Source organism: Suricata suricatta, chromosome 5 (genome assembly GCF_006229205.1).
Source record: "Suricata suricatta isolate VVHF042 chromosome 5, meerkat_22Aug2017_6uvM2_HiC, whole genome shotgun sequence".
Lineage (NCBI taxonomy): Eukaryota > Metazoa > Chordata > Mammalia > Carnivora > Herpestidae > Suricata > Suricata suricatta.
The window spans coordinates 69,039,919-69,058,190 of NC_043704.1; the positions used below are offsets into that span (position 1 = coordinate 69,039,919).

The following is an 18,272-nucleotide window of genomic DNA, read 5'->3' on the forward strand; positions in this document are numbered from 1 at the left end:
CGACTAGCTTGACAAATACCCCGAGGAACTTCACAACCAAGTGACAATGGAGACAAAGGAGGTGGGAGAAAACACGTACCAGTGAGCACAAGCAACGGAAGAGGAGTTAGAAAATGCTGGCAATGTTAAGAAAGGGAGAGGCAAAAGTAGAAACACAATAAAACACTAAATCTATTTTTCACACAGAGTCCTAGATACCTCATTTGGCACCTTTGTTCTGGCCACAGGACATCTCTGCCTATGACAAAAATATTCGAAGAGCAATCCTTACCTGCGTAACTGAGCGTTTTCACTTCTCAGCGGTTGCATGGCCAACGCTATTTCAACTTGAACATCTGTGTTTCCACTTATTGCTGGAAGCAGGGATATACACATCTCCAATTCTGTAATCAACCTCTGAATTTCTGAATCCTCTATGTATAGGCAAAGAAATGAGTAAAAGCAATACCATTAATAGTTTTTGGGTAAGATTATGTATGTGTATTACTAAAAAAGAAAATTTCTCAGATATGTACATATTTGCTATAAACAATTCAATTATAAATTTGATATATAAATCTTATTTTCCTCTTTCCTCCTGCCTGCATTTGTTTACTCAAAAGAATTCTAAAAAAATTTTTTTTTTTATGTTTTTATTTTTGAGAGACAGAGAGAGACAGTGTGAACAGGGGAGGGTGAGAGAGAGGGAGATACAGAATCCGAAGCAGGCTCCAGGCTCTGCGTGAGCCGTCAGCACAGAGCCCGAAGCAGGGCTCAAACCCACGATCCATGAGATCATGACCTGAGCTGAAGCCGGACACTTAACCAACTGAGCCACCCAGGCGCCCCAAGATTTCTAAAGAAATTCAGTAAACTAAAGATTAATCTTCAGTCACAGGATTATTAGTGTGTGTTTGTTTTTTTCAGTTGAAGAATCTAGTAGGAAGATAACTATGTCTCCCAGCTCATATTCCCAAAGGACTAATGGATTCGTATCATTGCTGAAGGGTTTCCTAGAATTGATTACAGTATTAACATTTACAACACAACTTTTGATCTTGGCATAAGCAAATAATTCTCTTTAGGTGATCCTATTTGGCAAAATATTGAAGGAGGATCTACTCTAAGGTTTTAGTATTTAATTTTATAAAGCAGATGTAAAACAACCAGTCACACCTCAATTGGTGTCACATCAAAAGCAGTACCGTTTTTGCTGTCAATTGTGGGGAGTGGATGGTTTTGGAGCTGCCAAACAGACACAGGTAGGAGGATTTTAGATCCTTTGTTCTTTTATATTTACCCCTTCATTTCCATTCAAATTTTCTGAGGGCTGAAAACATTTAATAATTATAATATTAACTCTTATACCCCAAAGAGGTAGAACATAGATTTTAAGTTATAAAATGTTACTCAATCCCATGGGTATTTTAGTCCCCTGATGTAAAGTATATGCACATGGTAAACATCTGTGACCAATTACTGAGAAATTCCCTACCAATCCTTTGTAGAGTAGTTTTGCACATAAGCATTGGAGGCAGACCTGAGCTCTGCCATTTTCTAGCAATAGAGCTGTAGTCAAACTTCTTAACTCCTGAAGCTTAGATTACTTCTCCACAGTTAACTGGAGATAACAATACCTCATAGGATTGCTGTGAGGATTAAATGAGATAATGTATATAAAAAAGCACAGTGGAGGCACATGTAAGTATCCAATAAATGATACCTAACATTGTTACTCTTCTTATTATCGTTACCATAATTAAGTATTTGGTCAAGAGAAGAGTAATAAATTGAAAGTCTGAAAACATAGAGATTTTAATATATTGAACCTTCAGATTAATAGTGCTATGTTCTTCCTATAACACATTTTGAGATTTGGGATTTCTTTTTCTCTGCAAATATTGGGTATTCAGTCAGCGCTTCCACAATTACTGTGTTTTCTAAGATGACAAAACTGTAACTCACTCCAAGTGAAAGCCATTATTTAGCATATAGACACAATGAAAACAAACAAATACAACTTGGCTCAAATATCTCCTAATTCCATCTGAGACATTTGTCTTGATGTAATTAAAAACTCACACGTAAACTAACAAGGGCATTAAAAGGTTTGGATTACTCCTCCAAGTCAGATTTGTTAAATCTTGCAACAGTTGGTTATTAAAGAAATGATGGGAAGAAACTCTCTGCATCTTTTTAAAATAAGAAAAATTACCAGTCTATGCTAGGGAGTTGATCGTTGTTAGGGGTCTTCTAACCCCTAAACATTTTATGGTTATAAATTCTCTTTGGTTGAATCTTTCCAAGTTCCTTTGGAATCAAGTAGAATACATGCTTGCAAGTAAAAGACTGGTTTGATTCTCTCTTGTACATTTCAAATCCACAGAAAACATGTGGGATCAAAATCTAAATAATAAAGTAGGCAGAACTCACAGCCGTTTTAGCTCAAGATATATTCCTATGGAAAATACCACAAACTCCATGTTGATTTTTCTAAATCTAAATGATGACTAAATAATAAGATACCACTATTCAGCATTAACACCACAGAAATTCATTTTAAAGATGCTCATATACCTTGCTCTGCTACCAGAGCCTTGAGCTCTCCCAACAAATACTTCACAGTTCTGGCTTTTTCGGCACTCTGGTTCACATTTTTTGCCTTTTGCACATCCCTTATTCTTGAATCTTGTGTGTTTATGTTTAAATCCTTTCCTTCACTTGGGACTTCTCCAGTGTGTTCTTTGGCACATCTATCTTCATTACTGGACAGGAAAGGTGGTGGTAACAGAGTGGAGCTCTGGTGTGTCTGGCTGTCCGGATGAGAATGCAATAGGTTCAGATATGTTTGAAAACACTTTAGTAGGTCTGGTTCCTTAGGAGCTTCACGTTGTGGCAGAATCCCATTAACAAGACCCAGCTGCTGGAAGGGTCGAATAGCTGGTCCGTCACTTTGGGGCAGGCTGCGTGGACCTTCAACACCAGTACGGAAGGAATTCTGCAGAACATGAGCACAGTTCATAGAAACAGTTTTACCTTGTGATGCAGACTTGTTGTCACCATCAGTCTGAACTTCCTAAAGACAGAAAAAAACCAGGTAAGCCTTCAAAACTGTGAGCACTGACTTGTAGGCATTAACTATAATCAGCCCAAACCAGAAATATTAGAAAATGACTTCTGTAGGATAGAGTTACAGATGACCAGTGAGAAAGCCAGATTTCCCCTCACGACAATGTTCTCTTTTTATCAAGCTTATTAATTAGTTTGCTCTGTATAATGGAAACATTACAAAGCCATGACTAAAATAAATTGTTTACAAATATCACACGTGGTTTAAAGGCATCAAAAAATCAGTCCACCTTGGGACTAAAACAAACTCCCACATTGGGAAATCGCATTGCAAGAAAATAAGCTCAAACATGCAAGAAGCATTTGCACAAATATGTTTACAGAAATGTTATGGTAGTAAAAAGCTATTACTTAAATGTCTAACCATAGGGAAGTACTTACATAGAACATAGTATATCCACTAACTATTCATTCACTTATTAAAAATTCACTAAGGGTACATATTAATAGAGAAACATGTTCACAATAAAATGCTAAATTTAAAAAAATGGTATATAAAGCTGTATAACATTTAATTATGACCATATTCTTAAAAGAAAGTAAACATAAAGAAAAATCAGAAAATGAAATAAGAGAATTAAATGATTAGAAAGTGCTCCATCAACATGTTAACAGCAATTGTGCTTAAGTGGTAGGTATGGGTGATTTCTGTTTTCTACTGATCTCTTTCCCTCCCCCTCCCACATTATCCTTAATGAATAGGTAAAACATTTCCAGTAAAAAATTATTTGAAAAGATAATTAGTATCTTAGGGCATTACAATACAATCAGTAAATTCAAATTTCTCTCTTAAGGTGACAATTTATAAAAGCAAATAATTATTTGTAGAATATATAAAATGTACCCACAGAATGAGCCACCGGAAGGCAGGCTGGATACTGAAGTAACTGGACTGGGGTGGAGGTCGATAAGCTACAGCTGGAACACGGAGCTGCCTGAGACTCTAAAAGGTAAGGGGGGGGAAAGTTATCACATCTCATACTACTTTTCCAAAAAGTAGGTAACTTAATTAGAGTTTATATTCATGCTTTTTAAAACGCCATTCGTACTAACCAGATCCAGACTTGGCCTGGCAGTGTGCAGCAGGAATCCCCCCGGGGTTGTTCTTTGAAGCCGAGTGACTCATCAGGGACATCTGAGTCTGCACATGCTCACAGAGGGCTCGGTATATGATCGGTGAGTACATCCTATAATGATCTTGAAATGACCAGTTCCGTGGTATATTTGGTGACTCTCTCTCACTTCCAGCAGAAGTTTCATTAGGTATAAATTTCTTATTATCTGAAGATACTAATGTAGAAGAAGGAAAAACATTTTTTGAAATAATATTCTTCAAAAACTTTTACCATAAAATATGAGGGAAGAAAGATTGTCAGAAATAGCTCAGTTCACCATATACTTTACAGAAGGGCTTTACTACTATCACCCCCTAAAGAAAATCACCTCAAATTCTCTTTTAAAAGTAGCTAAATGAGTTGTGTGAGCTCTCCAGTCAAAAATTATCTATACTACGTCTTTAAAGTCTCTATTAAATGGTATTTGTGAAATCTCTCCTTCAATTATAAGACCCCTCTTTAAGGGTGTTATTTCTGAAATCTAATAAAACTCTTTCACCTTGTTCCTTGTCCCATTCATGCCCTCAGGGGAATATGGAATAGGAGAGACAGAATAGTCTGTAACAATTTTATTGCTTGGACCATTTAAAAAAAAATTAGAGCTCTGAGAGCAAGAATAAAAGTGTAGTTAATCTAGAAAATGTGCCCTCAAAGAAAAATCTTAACCTGGCATTTATGACCACAACCAACTTTTCCCACCATCCTCCCAATAACCCCAACTCAAACTCTTCATTCCAGTCAGGCCAGTTTAGACACCCCGATAGCTTCTCTCACCCTCCTATAACATTACTTGTGATGAGCCATTCTTCCAATTCAGTTCTACCCACGCACCAAGGCTCATCTGAAGGCTTCCCTCTTCCATGAAGCCTTTTCCAATCATTCTACTCCAATAACTGCTCTTCACCATCCCAGAGCACACAGTGTCTAGATGTATTATATGTCACTTGCACATTGCACTGTATTGCTTATCTTTCATTCTCTTGTCTGACTAAACTGTAAGCTTCCTTAGGCATCTTATGCTTCATTATTTGCCCCACAGAGTCTCATTTTTAGTCTACCTACTAAGTAGTACAAGGGAGAAACCCAGAATTAATATAAACTAATACATGAAAAACAATGTTTTCTACAAAGCACTACTCTAGAGATCAGTATCAGATCTATTTCCCTAATTAGACCCCCTTCACAAACTTTTTCTAAAAGACTGAACAGAAATGAGTGTTCTTGGTAGATCATTGGTTTTCAGGTTACAAAATGAATTCAGAAAATGCCTAGCCTTTGGCAGTAGCTACATATACATTCTATGATACAACAAATGTACTCCCAGGTGTGAGTATTCATGGCTACCAAGAGATGCATACAAGGATGTTCACAACAGCTTTATCTGCAGTAGCCAAAAACGATAACATCCAAATAGCCATGAATAGCAGATATGAGTGGTATACTCATATAATGGAACACTGCAGCACTGGAAAAGAACAAATTACTGATATATTCAACTGCCTCTATGAATCTGACAGACATAATGTGTGAAAGATGTCAGACACAGACTACAAGGTATATAACTGCGTTTATATGAAGTTCAAATATTGATAAAATTCTCCAATGGAGACAGAAGTCAGAAAAGTAGTTACTTAAGGGTCAGGGTAGGTGATGGTGAGGATGAGAATGGGGCAGAAGCCTGGTAAGGTGCTAAAAATGTTCCATATCTTCATCTGGGGGGTAATTATATGGGGGTACACATACACAAAAATTTATCAATTTGTGCAAATGATTTATGCAAGTTACTCAATTGTTTAAAAAGTGAAGTTTTGGGGTGCCTGGGTGGCTCAGTCAGTTAAACATCTGGCTTCAGCTCAGGTCATGATCTCATGGTCAGTGGGTTCAAGCCCCGTGTCAGGCTCTGTGCTGACAGCTCAGAGCCTGGAGCCTGCTTCAGATTCTGTGTCTTCCTCTCTTTCTGCCCCTCCCTTGCTCATACTGTCTCTCTCTGTCTCTCAAAAATAAATAACAAAAAAAAAATTTTTAAGTGAAGTTTTAAAAAATGATATGAAATTCTCCAAATATATATAGCTTATTAAAAACATAAACATTGCTAAAAGCATAAAACTTACATGTAAAACCAAAAAGTTAAAGGCAGATTAACTACTATAACCAATGAAGATAAAAAAAAAATCACAAAGAAAAGACTACTAAATTATTATTTGACTATGAAAATGGTGAGGTAATAGATACTTCTACTTAGACTTAGGTAGAGTATGCTTCCTTTTGAGATGATTTATTCCTGTGAACATTTTTTTCAGACCTGAGTACAAGCTCTAACAGTGACTAGCTGAGTGACTTTTAGAAAATTACTTAACCTCTCTTGGCCTCTTCCACTTCATTATAAATAATATTATAATAAAAGTATCACCTACTTCTAGCACATAGTAAGAACTTAATGTTAGATCTGTTGCCAAATTGCTGCAAAGTCTTTTTTAAATTTTTTAATTATTTTTTAATGTTTTATTTTTATTTTTGATACAGAGAAAGACAAAGCATGAGAGGGGGACAGGCAGAGAGAGAGAGAGGGAGACACAGAATCTGAAGGGGGTCCAGGCTCTGAGCTGTCAGCACAGAGCCTGATGTGGGGCTTGAACCCACTAACATGAGATCATGACCTGAGTTGAAGTCAGAGGCTTAACCAACTGAGCCACTCAGGCGCCCCTGCAAAGTCTTAACTCAGACAAGTAAATATTTCAGAATCACAAATCTTCCCATCTGATATACCTCTAAATATGTGTCCTCTGAGGTGATTAAAACTGAAAAGAAGTTATTCTTCATTATCTGAATAGACGAGCTAGAGCAAACTGGTTAATGAACATTTCTGCAAAAAATTTACTTCTTATTGGAAATATAATTTTATAATACATTAAGTGGAAAAGTAGCTCTAAAACTAAAATGGTGAAGCGTGGCCATCCTTTACACTGGTCTTCCTTTCCTCCTGGTTCCTGGGTCTCCTTTCTGCACCTGAATTTTCTTTGGTCCTATCCAAGCTAGAATTGCCTGGTTTGATGACTTCTAGATTTTACACTTAGCGGTCCCAAGCATTGGCTCTCATTCACCTTCTTTTCAAGGAGTGATTTTCACAATCTCTGATAAAGCTGAGCTACAATATTATGCCTCTGCATCTGCTAAAAGATGTCATCATCCAACATAAATTAATAAACTTCAAACATATTTCTTAAAAAAATCAAAGCCTAGAATTAAAATGACTTAATTTATTCCTTGAACTTAGTTTATAAAAAACCCTACTGATAATGCTAAAGATTTGTATTTAAGAGACAAATCTTAAAGTAAATTATTCAAGACAAGTTAAAAATCATAAATTCATTAAAAGATTGCATTTAGGAGCACCTGGGAGGTTCAGTTGGTTAAGTGCTTGACTTTTGATTTCAGCTCAAGTCATGATCTCACGGTTCATGAGTTCAAGCCCCGCCCTGGGCTCCATGCTGGCAGTGTGGATCCTGCTCGGGATACTCTCGTTCCTTCTCTCTCTGCCCCTCCCCTGACCCCCTCTCTGCATTTAAATTACTACTAATTTAAAAATTAACCAAAAAAAAAAAAAAAACCACCACCAACAAGAGTCTGTTAACACACAAATACAATAAGATATATTTTCTTGCTCTTGTTCATTACACCAAAGCATCCTACATGAAAATGTTACCTAACAGATTAGGATGACAATATGTCTAATTGGTGTCAGTGATAACTAGAACCCATGAAAGGGATGCACTCATTATTCAGTCCTAAGACTTCTTTAGTCCTTGAATCCTAGCTTCCGTACAAGCACTACTGCTTGGATGTACAAGCACTGTCCAATGGTGAGATAATTTCTGCCCCACAAATACAGAACAAATAACCACTACAGGTAAGAGCTGCTGGATGCCTATGACAATTTGAAATATGTAAAAGAACTAGCCTTAATGAGGGCAATCAATGCTCAAAATATTCTCCCTGTAGCAGTTTATTTCCCCAAGGTAAGGGCAGCAATAGAGGTATGTTGCTGAGAGCAGAGCCATGTGCCCATAGCATTCGATAGTTATCAAATGTAAAAAGGTGCTTATTAAAATGTTTTTTCTTTAAATGTCAGGAGCATCCTCAAGAAGCTCAATGCATTTCTGGAACTGCCTTTCTGCCTCCTTACTCCCAGTCTGCATAAGGTGGGTGAGCTTGATCCCACAGACATTCAATGATCAGGCAGGTTCCAGACAGAAAGTACGTAAGATTGCACCCCAGAAGATGGTTAACATAAAATAGTAAGATAATGTATCGTAAAATTAAAATAATACATAAGATACTACTTAACATGCTGTAATAAATTCCTTAAAATTCTAGAGTCTGAGGATCCAGAATGCTAGGTATCTCTCATCTGCTCCTCCAAATCCGTCCTCTACTTGTCCCCACATTGCTTTCCCTGGGATGCTAATCTATATGGATGACACTGTTAAGACACAGTCCTCATGGGTCTCTTGTGCTCCTACGTGTCTTGCTCAGTATACCAAGACAGTAAGGTCTTGACCTAAACTCTTTACCTGGGCCATTTCTCAGGGTTGTGTCTGTAGTGACTAAACCGTAAGGGGTAAGGTAATGCTTCCCTGAGACAAGCGCTCACTACCAAAGCAACGGCTTCCCAAGCTCAGTGTTCCTCCGCTGAAACAGACCTATAGAATGAGCAGCATCCATCTGGGCCCATCACATCACCCCCATAGGAATCAGCAGTGAGAGGGAAATATGCTAATATACATGTGGCTTATTTAGTTACTGTGTGAGTAATCAAGTCCTTTGCCTCTGACCCAGGAATCTTGTGTCTCCTGCCAGCATCCATGACATAGTAAGGCTAACTTATTAGCCTGTAAGAATAAAAATCAAATCCCATATTTGATATACATCAAAAGGGCTCCAACTGGGTCTGACCCACTGGGAGTCCTGGCAGTACCAAAGAAAGAAGCATAAAGTCAGAGTATTAATTCCCCAGCCCCTCTCTTTGAAGGCAACTTGGGCCAGCTTTGCTCCTTAAATGAAGCTCACTGTTCTTCTCATGGCAGCCTACTCTGAATAACAGATCTGGGCCCCAGTAACCTCTCCCTAACCTCATCTCTTAAGGCCTCTGCTGCTGTTGCTTGCACTGGGCTAGCATAGTCCCTTGTGGGTTCCCTATACCCCACTCACACCTTTGTAATGAGTTCCTCTGTAAACAAACCCTCCCTGAATTATCTTAGAGTGTTGCCATCTGTTTTCTGTTGCAATTCTGACTAGTAAGCAGTTAAGCTGGGTTCCTTGGCACTACGGTCAGCCACATATATTCCAAATAAGAGTTCCCTAAGAATGCCCTGGACAAGAAATAACCTGCCTTGAGAAAAAAAGAGGAGACTAGAGAAATGAGCAATTGGTGCTACCATTCATTTATTTGTCCAATGGGGCCCCAGTAAACAGACCTCTGCTTTAAGAGTTTGGACCAGGGGTTAGCATACTTTTCCTTAAAAGGCTAGACAATATTTTAGGCTTAGCAGACCAGATGGTCTCTGTCACACACTCAACTCTATTGTTGCAGCACAAATGTCGTCATAGAAAATACATTAATGAGTTAGCATGGCTGCACTCCAATAAACATTTATTTACAAAATAAATAACAAAACATTACTTATAAAATAAACCAGACTATATTATGCTGATCCCTAGTTTAGACCAGTGTTGTCCAATGTAAATATAATGTAAACCACATATGCAATTTAAAATTTTCCAGTAGTGGGGAGGCTGGGTGGCTCAGTTGGTTAAGTGTCTGACTTCAGCTCAGGTCATGATCTCCTAGTTTGTGGGTTCGAGCCCTGTGTCTGGCTCTGTGATGACAGCCTGGAGCCTGTCTTTGGACCCTGTGTCTCCCTTTCTCTCTGACCCTCTCCTGCTCGCTCGCTCGCTCTCTCTCTCAAAAAAAAATAAAACATTAAAAAAATAAAAATAAAAAATAAAATAAAATTTCCCAATAGCTGTATTAAAAAAGGATAGGTAAAATTTCAATGTTTTATTTAAATCAGTATACCCAAAATATTAACATTTCAACAAAAAAATTAATATAAAAATTTGAGATACTTTTGTAGTAAATCTTTTAAATCTAGTGTGTACTTTACACAAAGCGCATCTCAACCTGGATGAAAAATTTTCATCAGAAATATCTGATCTGTATTAGATTTAATAAAATTGATAGTTGAAAAAGTAGATTCATATATCCAAGTTATTACAAACATACTTAAAAGTTTTCTAATATCCGATTTCAAGTTTAAGGTAATTAAAGTAAATAACATTTGCAATTCAGCTCCTTGGTTGTACCGGCCATACTTCAAGTGCTCCATGGCCACATGCACATAAATACCTTCTTGAACAGTGCAAGTAAAGATAAGATGAGGCTAAAAATGACTACCCTCCAAGATGAATTAGTAAGTTGTTCAGTTCTCTGCCTTAGTTCTCCAACTCAGGACATTCTGGAACATTAACCTCTACTCCTAGGAATGCTCTACTCTCATTTTCTCAGTCTCTTTGCCAGGATCCAGATCTCTTAATATCTAGGGCTGTTGGTGTGGATAACTTTCCAGACTTTTCCTCTTGCCTAAGCTGATTCTAATCATGTGCTAATATTTTTGGCCCGCCTGAACCACCGAAGTAGCTATTCTCATTGTTGTCTATCTGAATTCCCATTGTGGATTTTTTCGTCTCCATTTTGGGCTATCTTAGTCTACAGGCCTCAAGGGGGGCAACATAGTCAAAACTTTTTTGTTCTAAACTGCTTGCTGAATTATTATACTTTATAAAGTGAGCAAAGTTAACGGGGAAGGTGTAAAATTTCTTTGGCAACATCACCATCAGTGGAAGGCTCTCTTTCCTTATTTACCTATACAACTTGGAATTTTACCTTCTTAGGTACCATGTATTCTAACTGTGCAGCTCAACAAGTTGAGTTGTTAAACCTACTTAGGATAGATATATGCACATAAAATGATTTTAAATCAATTAGTATCTATACGTATGCACTTGAAACACAACCAATTTCTGGTGATCTATGGAAAGAAGTGGCAAGAAGAGCAAAGATAACTCTAGATAGCTCCCAAATGTCATTCTGAGTTTGAACCTTTTCTTTTACAAAACGCAGTCAGTCACTTTTTCCACTTTTCTTCTTGGGAAAAAGATAGTAAACAAAGTAACTACCCAGCAATTAGAAGCTGAATAGACAAAGAGAAGCATAAGCACACACATACTCCTGAATAACTCATTTTATTAAAATGAAAGACCAACTGCATCATTCCCATAATTTATCAAAACCCTCATAATTTAAGATTTTATATATGTGTTAAAGATTTTATTTATTTTTTAAGTAATCTCTATATCCAACATGGGGGTCAAACTCCAACCCCAAGATCAAGAGTCACATATTCCACTGACTGAGCCAGCCAGGCACCCCAAAGCTTAAATTTAAATTTAAAAAAGGAAGCACCTGTGTGGCTCAGTTAGTTAAGTATCTGATTCTTGATTTTGGCTCAGGTCATAATCTCATAGTTCATGGGATCAAGTCCCGTGTTAGGCTCTGGACTGAAAGTGTGGAACCTCCTTGGGAATCTCTCTCTCATTCTCTCTCTCTCTCTCTCTGCCTCTCCCCAACTTGTGCGTGCTCATGTGCACATTCTCTCTCTCAAAATAAATAAATAAACATCAAAAGCAAAAAAACAATAAAAGAGAAAATACTTACAAATTTCTTTCCGGACTCCTGAAGGAACATGTTTTTCATGTCCTTTCTTTTTAGATCCAAATCTTTTGCCTTCTAAAGATCTGGGATTACATCTATTTTCTGAATATGCTATTTCTGAACCTATTAATAATTAAAACAAAACTTCATTTGCATTAAGAGAATTACTTAATTTAGAAAAGGTGATTAGCAAAAAAAAAAAAAAAAGATATAAAAAATTTAAAAACCTGAATCTTCACTTCTTAAAATGTCCCGCAGCAAAGAAGCACAACCATCAAGCCCTTGTACAGTTTCAGTCTGTAAGGAGAAATTCATTTAGAAATCATATACAAAATTTTAGTGCAGAAAAAACAACAAATTATGCAGTTTTGAGATTTCTTTTAGAAGCAATTAATTACTGGTAGAAAACATGTTTAAAAGCAAAAAGTTTTCATGTCAATTAATACTTAACCTCTGAACTTTTATTCCTGCTTTTCAGCTTTTACCTGAAGACTAATTAAGATAGTGTACATTGTAGGGGCATCTGGGTGGCTCAATCAATCCTCTGACTCTTGATTTTGGCTCAGGTCATGATCTCCTAGTTGGTGAGATGGAGCCCCACATCAGGCTCTATACTGGTAGCACAGAGCCTCCTTGGGTTTTTCTCTCTCCTTCTCTCTGTCCCTCCCCCACTCTTGCTCTTGCTCTTTCTCTCTCAAAAATAAATAAACATTTTTTAAAAATCGTATATATTTTATATATTCAGTTTAATCTTACCTGACTTTCTGAGTCAGAACGGATAGGATTGCCAGAATCTGCATTAAAACGTGATATCTTTCTTAAATGGATCCTACAAAACAAGTTCATTAATATTTTCACAAATACTGAAAAATTTGTTTCCAAAATATATTAATAAGTAGTCATTTTCTTCCCAGTAAAATTTAGATAAGGAAGCTTGTCCACAAAATGGGATTTATATAAGATTTTTTTAACAATTATAAAGATTATTAAACACTAAAATGATCAACATGGGCACATACAGAAGGTTCCTCCCCAGAGTCTGTGAAGGTAGAGACCAATCTAGTTGTCTGAGGTAGGTAAAATTTGGTCCAGCCCAAAGACTCAAAAAAACTCTCGAGATTTTTCTCAAGTGGTAAACTTCTTTAAGTACTTACCCTTTCTTTCCATTTGTTACTTTAGCAGGCCCAATGTGTTTTGTTGAAGATATCACCTATGATATAATGCATTAAATTATAGTAAATATACAGATATTTTTCTATTATTCTCAGTAGGTTGTCTTGACAAAACCTGAAATGTTGTTTCCTTTCTTTTTGTGATAAAACCATAACAAAATTTACCAGTGTAGCCACTTTTTATAGTACAGTTGTGTGGCACTAGATATATTCAGTGACATTAAATATATTCACACTGTTGTACCCATCATCCATCTCCAGAACCGTCTCATCATCCCAAACTGAAATTCTGTACCCTTACATATTAACTTCTCACCCACTCCTTCCCTCAGCCCCTGGCAACCACACTTCTACTTACAGTATCTATAAATTTGACTACTCTAGGAAGCTCATGTAAGTGGAATCATGCAGTTTGCCCTTTGGTGATGGGCTTATTTCACTTAATCTAATGTCTTGTAGCAAGTGTCAAAATTCCCTTCCCTTTTAAGGCTCAATAATATTCCATTTGATGTGTATATCATGTTGCTTTTTAAAAAGCTGATATAGCCTACAAATCCACATTACAATTGAAATCAATAAGTTATTTGTTCTATGTAGAATGTCAAGCAAACAGGACATATATTTGTTCCTTAAGTCTGTTTAAGATGAAAAGGAAGTTGAGATATTATTTTAACCAGAAGTACCTACTACAGGAAGTTTGGACTACAGTCAACCTCTGAACATGTTCTATATTCCCTAGTCTTCAAAACATGTAAGTTACAGATACGGCACAGAGTTCATAACTTCGACTCATTTATCCACTTTATCTACTTATTTAATATAATTTATTGCCAAGTTAACTTACATAGTGTGCTCTTGGTTTACGGGGTTGATTCCCATGATTCATCGCTTACATACAACACCTAGTGCTCATCCCAACAAGTGCCCTCCTCAATGCCCATCACCCATTTCCCCCTCTCCACCATCCCCCCATCAACCTTCAGTTTGTTCTCTGTATTTAAGAGTCTCTTATGGTTTGCCTCCCTCCCTCTGTTCATAACTATTTTTTCCTCTTCCCTTCTCCCATGGTCTTCAGTTAAGTTTCCCAAGTTCCACATGAGTGAAAACAGGATACCTATCTTTCTGACTTATTTCACTTAGCATAAAACCCTTCAGTTCCATCCATGTTGCTGCAAATGGCAGGATTTCATTCTTTCTCATTGCCAAGTAGTATTCTATTGTATATATAAACTACATCTTCTTTATCCACTCATCAGTTGATGGACATTTAGGCTCTTTCCATAATTTGGCTATTACTGAAAGTGCTATGAACATAGGGGTACATGTGCCCCTATGCATCAGCACTCCTGTATCTTTGGATAAATCCCTAGCAGTGCTATTGCTGCGTCATAGGGGAGTTCTACTGTTAATTTTTTGAGGAACCTCCATACTGTTTTCCAGAGCAGTTGCACCAGTTTGCATTCCGACCAACAGTGCAAGAGGGTTCCCATTTCTCCACATCCTCACCAGTTTCCTGTTTCCTGAGTTTCCTGAGTTGTTCATTTTAGCCACTCTGACTGATGCAAGGTGATATCTCAGTGTGGTTTTAATTTGTATTTCCCTGCTGATGAGTGATGTTGAACATCTTTTCATGTGTCTGTTGGCCATCTGGATGTTTTCTTGGGAAAAATGTCTATCCGTATCTTCTGCCCATTTCTTCACTGCCCATTATTTGTTTTCCGGGTATTGAATAACTTCTTTATAGATTTTGGATACTAATCCTTTATCTGATATGTCATTTGCAAATATCTTTTCCCATTCTGTTGTTTCCATTTTAGTTTTGTTGATTGTTTCCTTTGCAGTACAGAGGTTTTTGCTGAGGTCCAAATGCTTTTTAATTCCCTTGCCTTTGGAGTGTTGAGCAAGTAACTGCAGCGGCTGAGGTCAAAGAGGTTGTTGCCAGCTTTCTCCTCGAGGGTGTTGTTTTTTGTCTCACATTTAGGTCTTTCATCCATTTTACTTTTGTGTATGGTGTAAGACAGTGGTCTAGTTTCAGCCTTTTGTATGTTGCTGTCCAGTCCTCCCAGCACCTTTTGCTAAAGAGACTGTCTTTTACCACTGAATACTCTTTACTGCTTTGTCAAAAATTAGTTTGCCATATATTTCTGAATTCTTTATTCTATTCCATTGGTCTATGTGTCTGTTTTTGTGCCAATACCATACAGTCTTGATGATTACAGCTTTGTAGTAGAGGTTAAAGTTTGGGATTGTGATGCCTTCCACTTTGGTTTTCTTTCTCAACATTACTTTGGCTATTTGGGGTCTTTTGTGGTTCCATACAAATTTTAGGATTGTTTGTTCTAGCTTTAAGAAGAATGCTGGTACAATTTTGATGGGGATTGCATTGAATGTGTAGATTGCTTCAGGTAGTATTAACATTTTAACAATATTTATTCTTCCAATCCATGAGTATGGAATGCTTTTCCATTTCTTTGTGTCTCTTTCAATTTCCTTCATAGCTTTTCTATAGTTTTCAGCATACAGTTCTTATATATCTTTGATTAAGCTTATTCCTATGTATTTTATGGTTCTTGGTGCAACTGTAAATGGGATCATTTCTTGATTTATCTTTCTTTTGTTTCATTATTGGTGTGCAGAAGTGCAACCTATTTCTGTACACTGATTTTGTATCCTGCAACTTTGCTGAATTCATGTATCAGTTTTAGCAGCTTTTGGGTGGAGTCTTCCGGGTTTTCCATGTAAAGTATCATGTCATCTGTGAAAAGTGAAAGTATGACTTCTTCTTTGCCAATTTGGATGCCTTTTATTTCATTTTGTTGTCTCACTGCTGAGGCTAGGACTTCCAACATTATGTTAAATAACAGTTATCCACATTATTTAGAAACCTGACAAGATCAGTCCATGAAAACTCTACCATTCTTCTTTACCTACAGCTCATTCCCTCATTCTTTCTTTTTGCTCATGTAACAATATTGTTTTTGAAAAAACAATTTTACTTTAAAAGTAAAATAAGCGGGCTAATTTTTGTGTAAAATAAAGAAAAAAATGCACTTGCTTTAACATGCATCCAATATCTTGAAAGTTAGGCAACAGTTTGTTGTGTTTGCCTCTGGAGAGGAAAGCTGAGAATCTAGAAGACACAGCAAGAAGGGAGACTTCCCAAAGTATAACTTTTTATATCTTAATAAATTTATATCAAATAAATATAATTTCTACTTAAAAAGTAATTTTTAGGGGCACCTAGATGGCTCAGTCAGTTAAGGTTAGATCATGATCTCAAAGTTTGAGTCCAAGCCCCAAGTTGGGCACTGAGCTGACAGCTCAGAGCCTTAAGACTGCTTTGGAATTTGTGTCTCCTCTCTCTGCCTCTCCACAGTTGACACTCTGTCTTTCTCTCACTGAAAAATAAACTTTAAAAATTTTTAAATTAAAATACACTTTTTAAAAGACATGATGGAGTGCCTAGGTGGCTCAGTCGGTAAGCGTCCAACTTTAGCTCAGGTCATAATCTGGCGGCCAGTGAGTTCAAGCCCACTTGTATCAGGCTCTGTGCTGACAGTTCAGAGCCTGGAGCCTGCTTCAGATTCTGTCTCTCCCTCTCTTTCTGCCCCTCCCCTAATCACAGTCTCTCTCAAATGAATAAATGTTACAAAAAAATTTTTTTTAAGACATGAGTTAAATTCCCTACTCACCCCCTCATTTCACCCTTCAGAAGTAGTTACTGTTGGCAGTTACATTTATGGTTTTTCTTTATGTGTTGACATATTTCATACCAAGATAGCTTTGAGCAGTAACTATTAAACTATCTGGAGTTATATGCTACTGAGAATACATTTTAAAAACTGGGTTAATGGAGCTATATATCTCCTTGAGATAACTTGGGATATGAAGGAGTCATGAAGCCAGCAAAGAGAACCAGCATTATAAGAAATAAGATCCTATATGGCATTGCTCCACTGGTCCCTGCATGACACCCTCAGGGTTTTTTCCTTTTATATATATGTATGTTGGTGTCCTGGCTAAAACCATAAGAAAATTCCAAACCATGGTGGACCAAGTCCCAAAACAACTACCACAATTATTATCTTTCAAAATTAAAAACAAAAAGTATACAGAGGTAAATGTATGGCATAATTGTAAGATCACAATATTTCTCCAAAAAATATATATGAGCTTGTATTATAGAAAATCAGGTAATGGAAATTACCCAGGATAAAAGCACCCTGCAACAGTAACTATCATATTGGCACATTTTCATCAAAACTTTTTTTTAAATTCTGAAATAATAGTACAAAGAATTTCTGTATACACTTTACCCAGATTCCCCAACTGTTGGTTGACATTTTACTACATCTGCCATGTTCTCTCTCAAAATATATGCAAAAAACAAAATATATACAATAAAAATATAAAAATAATAAGATTAGTGGTTTTCCTGAACCATTTCAGGGTAAGTTACAGATACGATACCCCTTCATATTAAATATTTACCCCTAAATATTTCCTAAAAACAAGGTCACTTATATAACCATGGTATAATCAAAATCAGGAAATTAATATTGATACTGTATTATAAACTATAGACTTCATTCACATTTTGCCAATTATTCCAATACTGTCCTTTATTTAAAAAATTCTGGCCCATATCCAATGCAGGATCATATGTTGCCTTTAATTGCCATACCTCATTAGTCTCCTTTAATCTGGAATAGTTCCTTAGATTATCATTCATTGTCTATTATAACCTTCACATATTTAAAGGGTACAAGACACTTATGTTGTAGAATGTCCCTCTGGACATTTAGACTTGTCTGATGTTCCCTCATGATTAGATTCAGACTGTGCATTTTTGGAAGGAATACCACAAAAGGGAAATTTTGTCCTTAATATGAGTCGGCATATGGCATCAGTTTGTCCCATTACTGGTGATATAAACTTTGATCATTTAAGATGGCATCTGTTTGACATGATACTCTACATGGAAAACCCAATTGACTCCCCCAGAAGCCTTCTAGAACTGATTAGTGAATTCAGTAAAGTTGCAGGATACAAAATCAATGTACAGAAATCAGTTGCATTCCTATACACCAAAAATGAGGCAGCTGA

General features: G+C 36.8%; 1 protein-coding gene across 1 annotated transcript in view; it reads right to left on the reverse strand.

Moving 5' to 3' along the window:
* CCDC14 (coiled-coil domain containing 14) overlaps positions 1–18,272 on the reverse strand; it is a 50,707-nt gene that overhangs the window by 28,048 nt on the left and 4,387 nt on the right. The window contains exons 2-9 of the mRNA XM_029940717.1: positions 13,149–13,204; positions 12,751–12,823; positions 12,222–12,291; positions 11,998–12,117; positions 4,162–4,398; positions 3,957–4,051; positions 2,557–3,055; positions 272–413 (exon numbers count right to left, since the gene is read on the reverse strand). Coding sequence (XP_029796577.1) covers positions 272–413; positions 2,557–3,055; positions 3,957–4,051; positions 4,162–4,398; positions 11,998–12,117; positions 12,222–12,291; positions 12,751–12,823; positions 13,149–13,204 — 1,292 coding nt within the window. The remainder of the gene's footprint in view (positions 1–271; positions 414–2,556; positions 3,056–3,956; positions 4,052–4,161; positions 4,399–11,997; positions 12,118–12,221; positions 12,292–12,750; positions 12,824–13,148; positions 13,205–18,272) is intronic.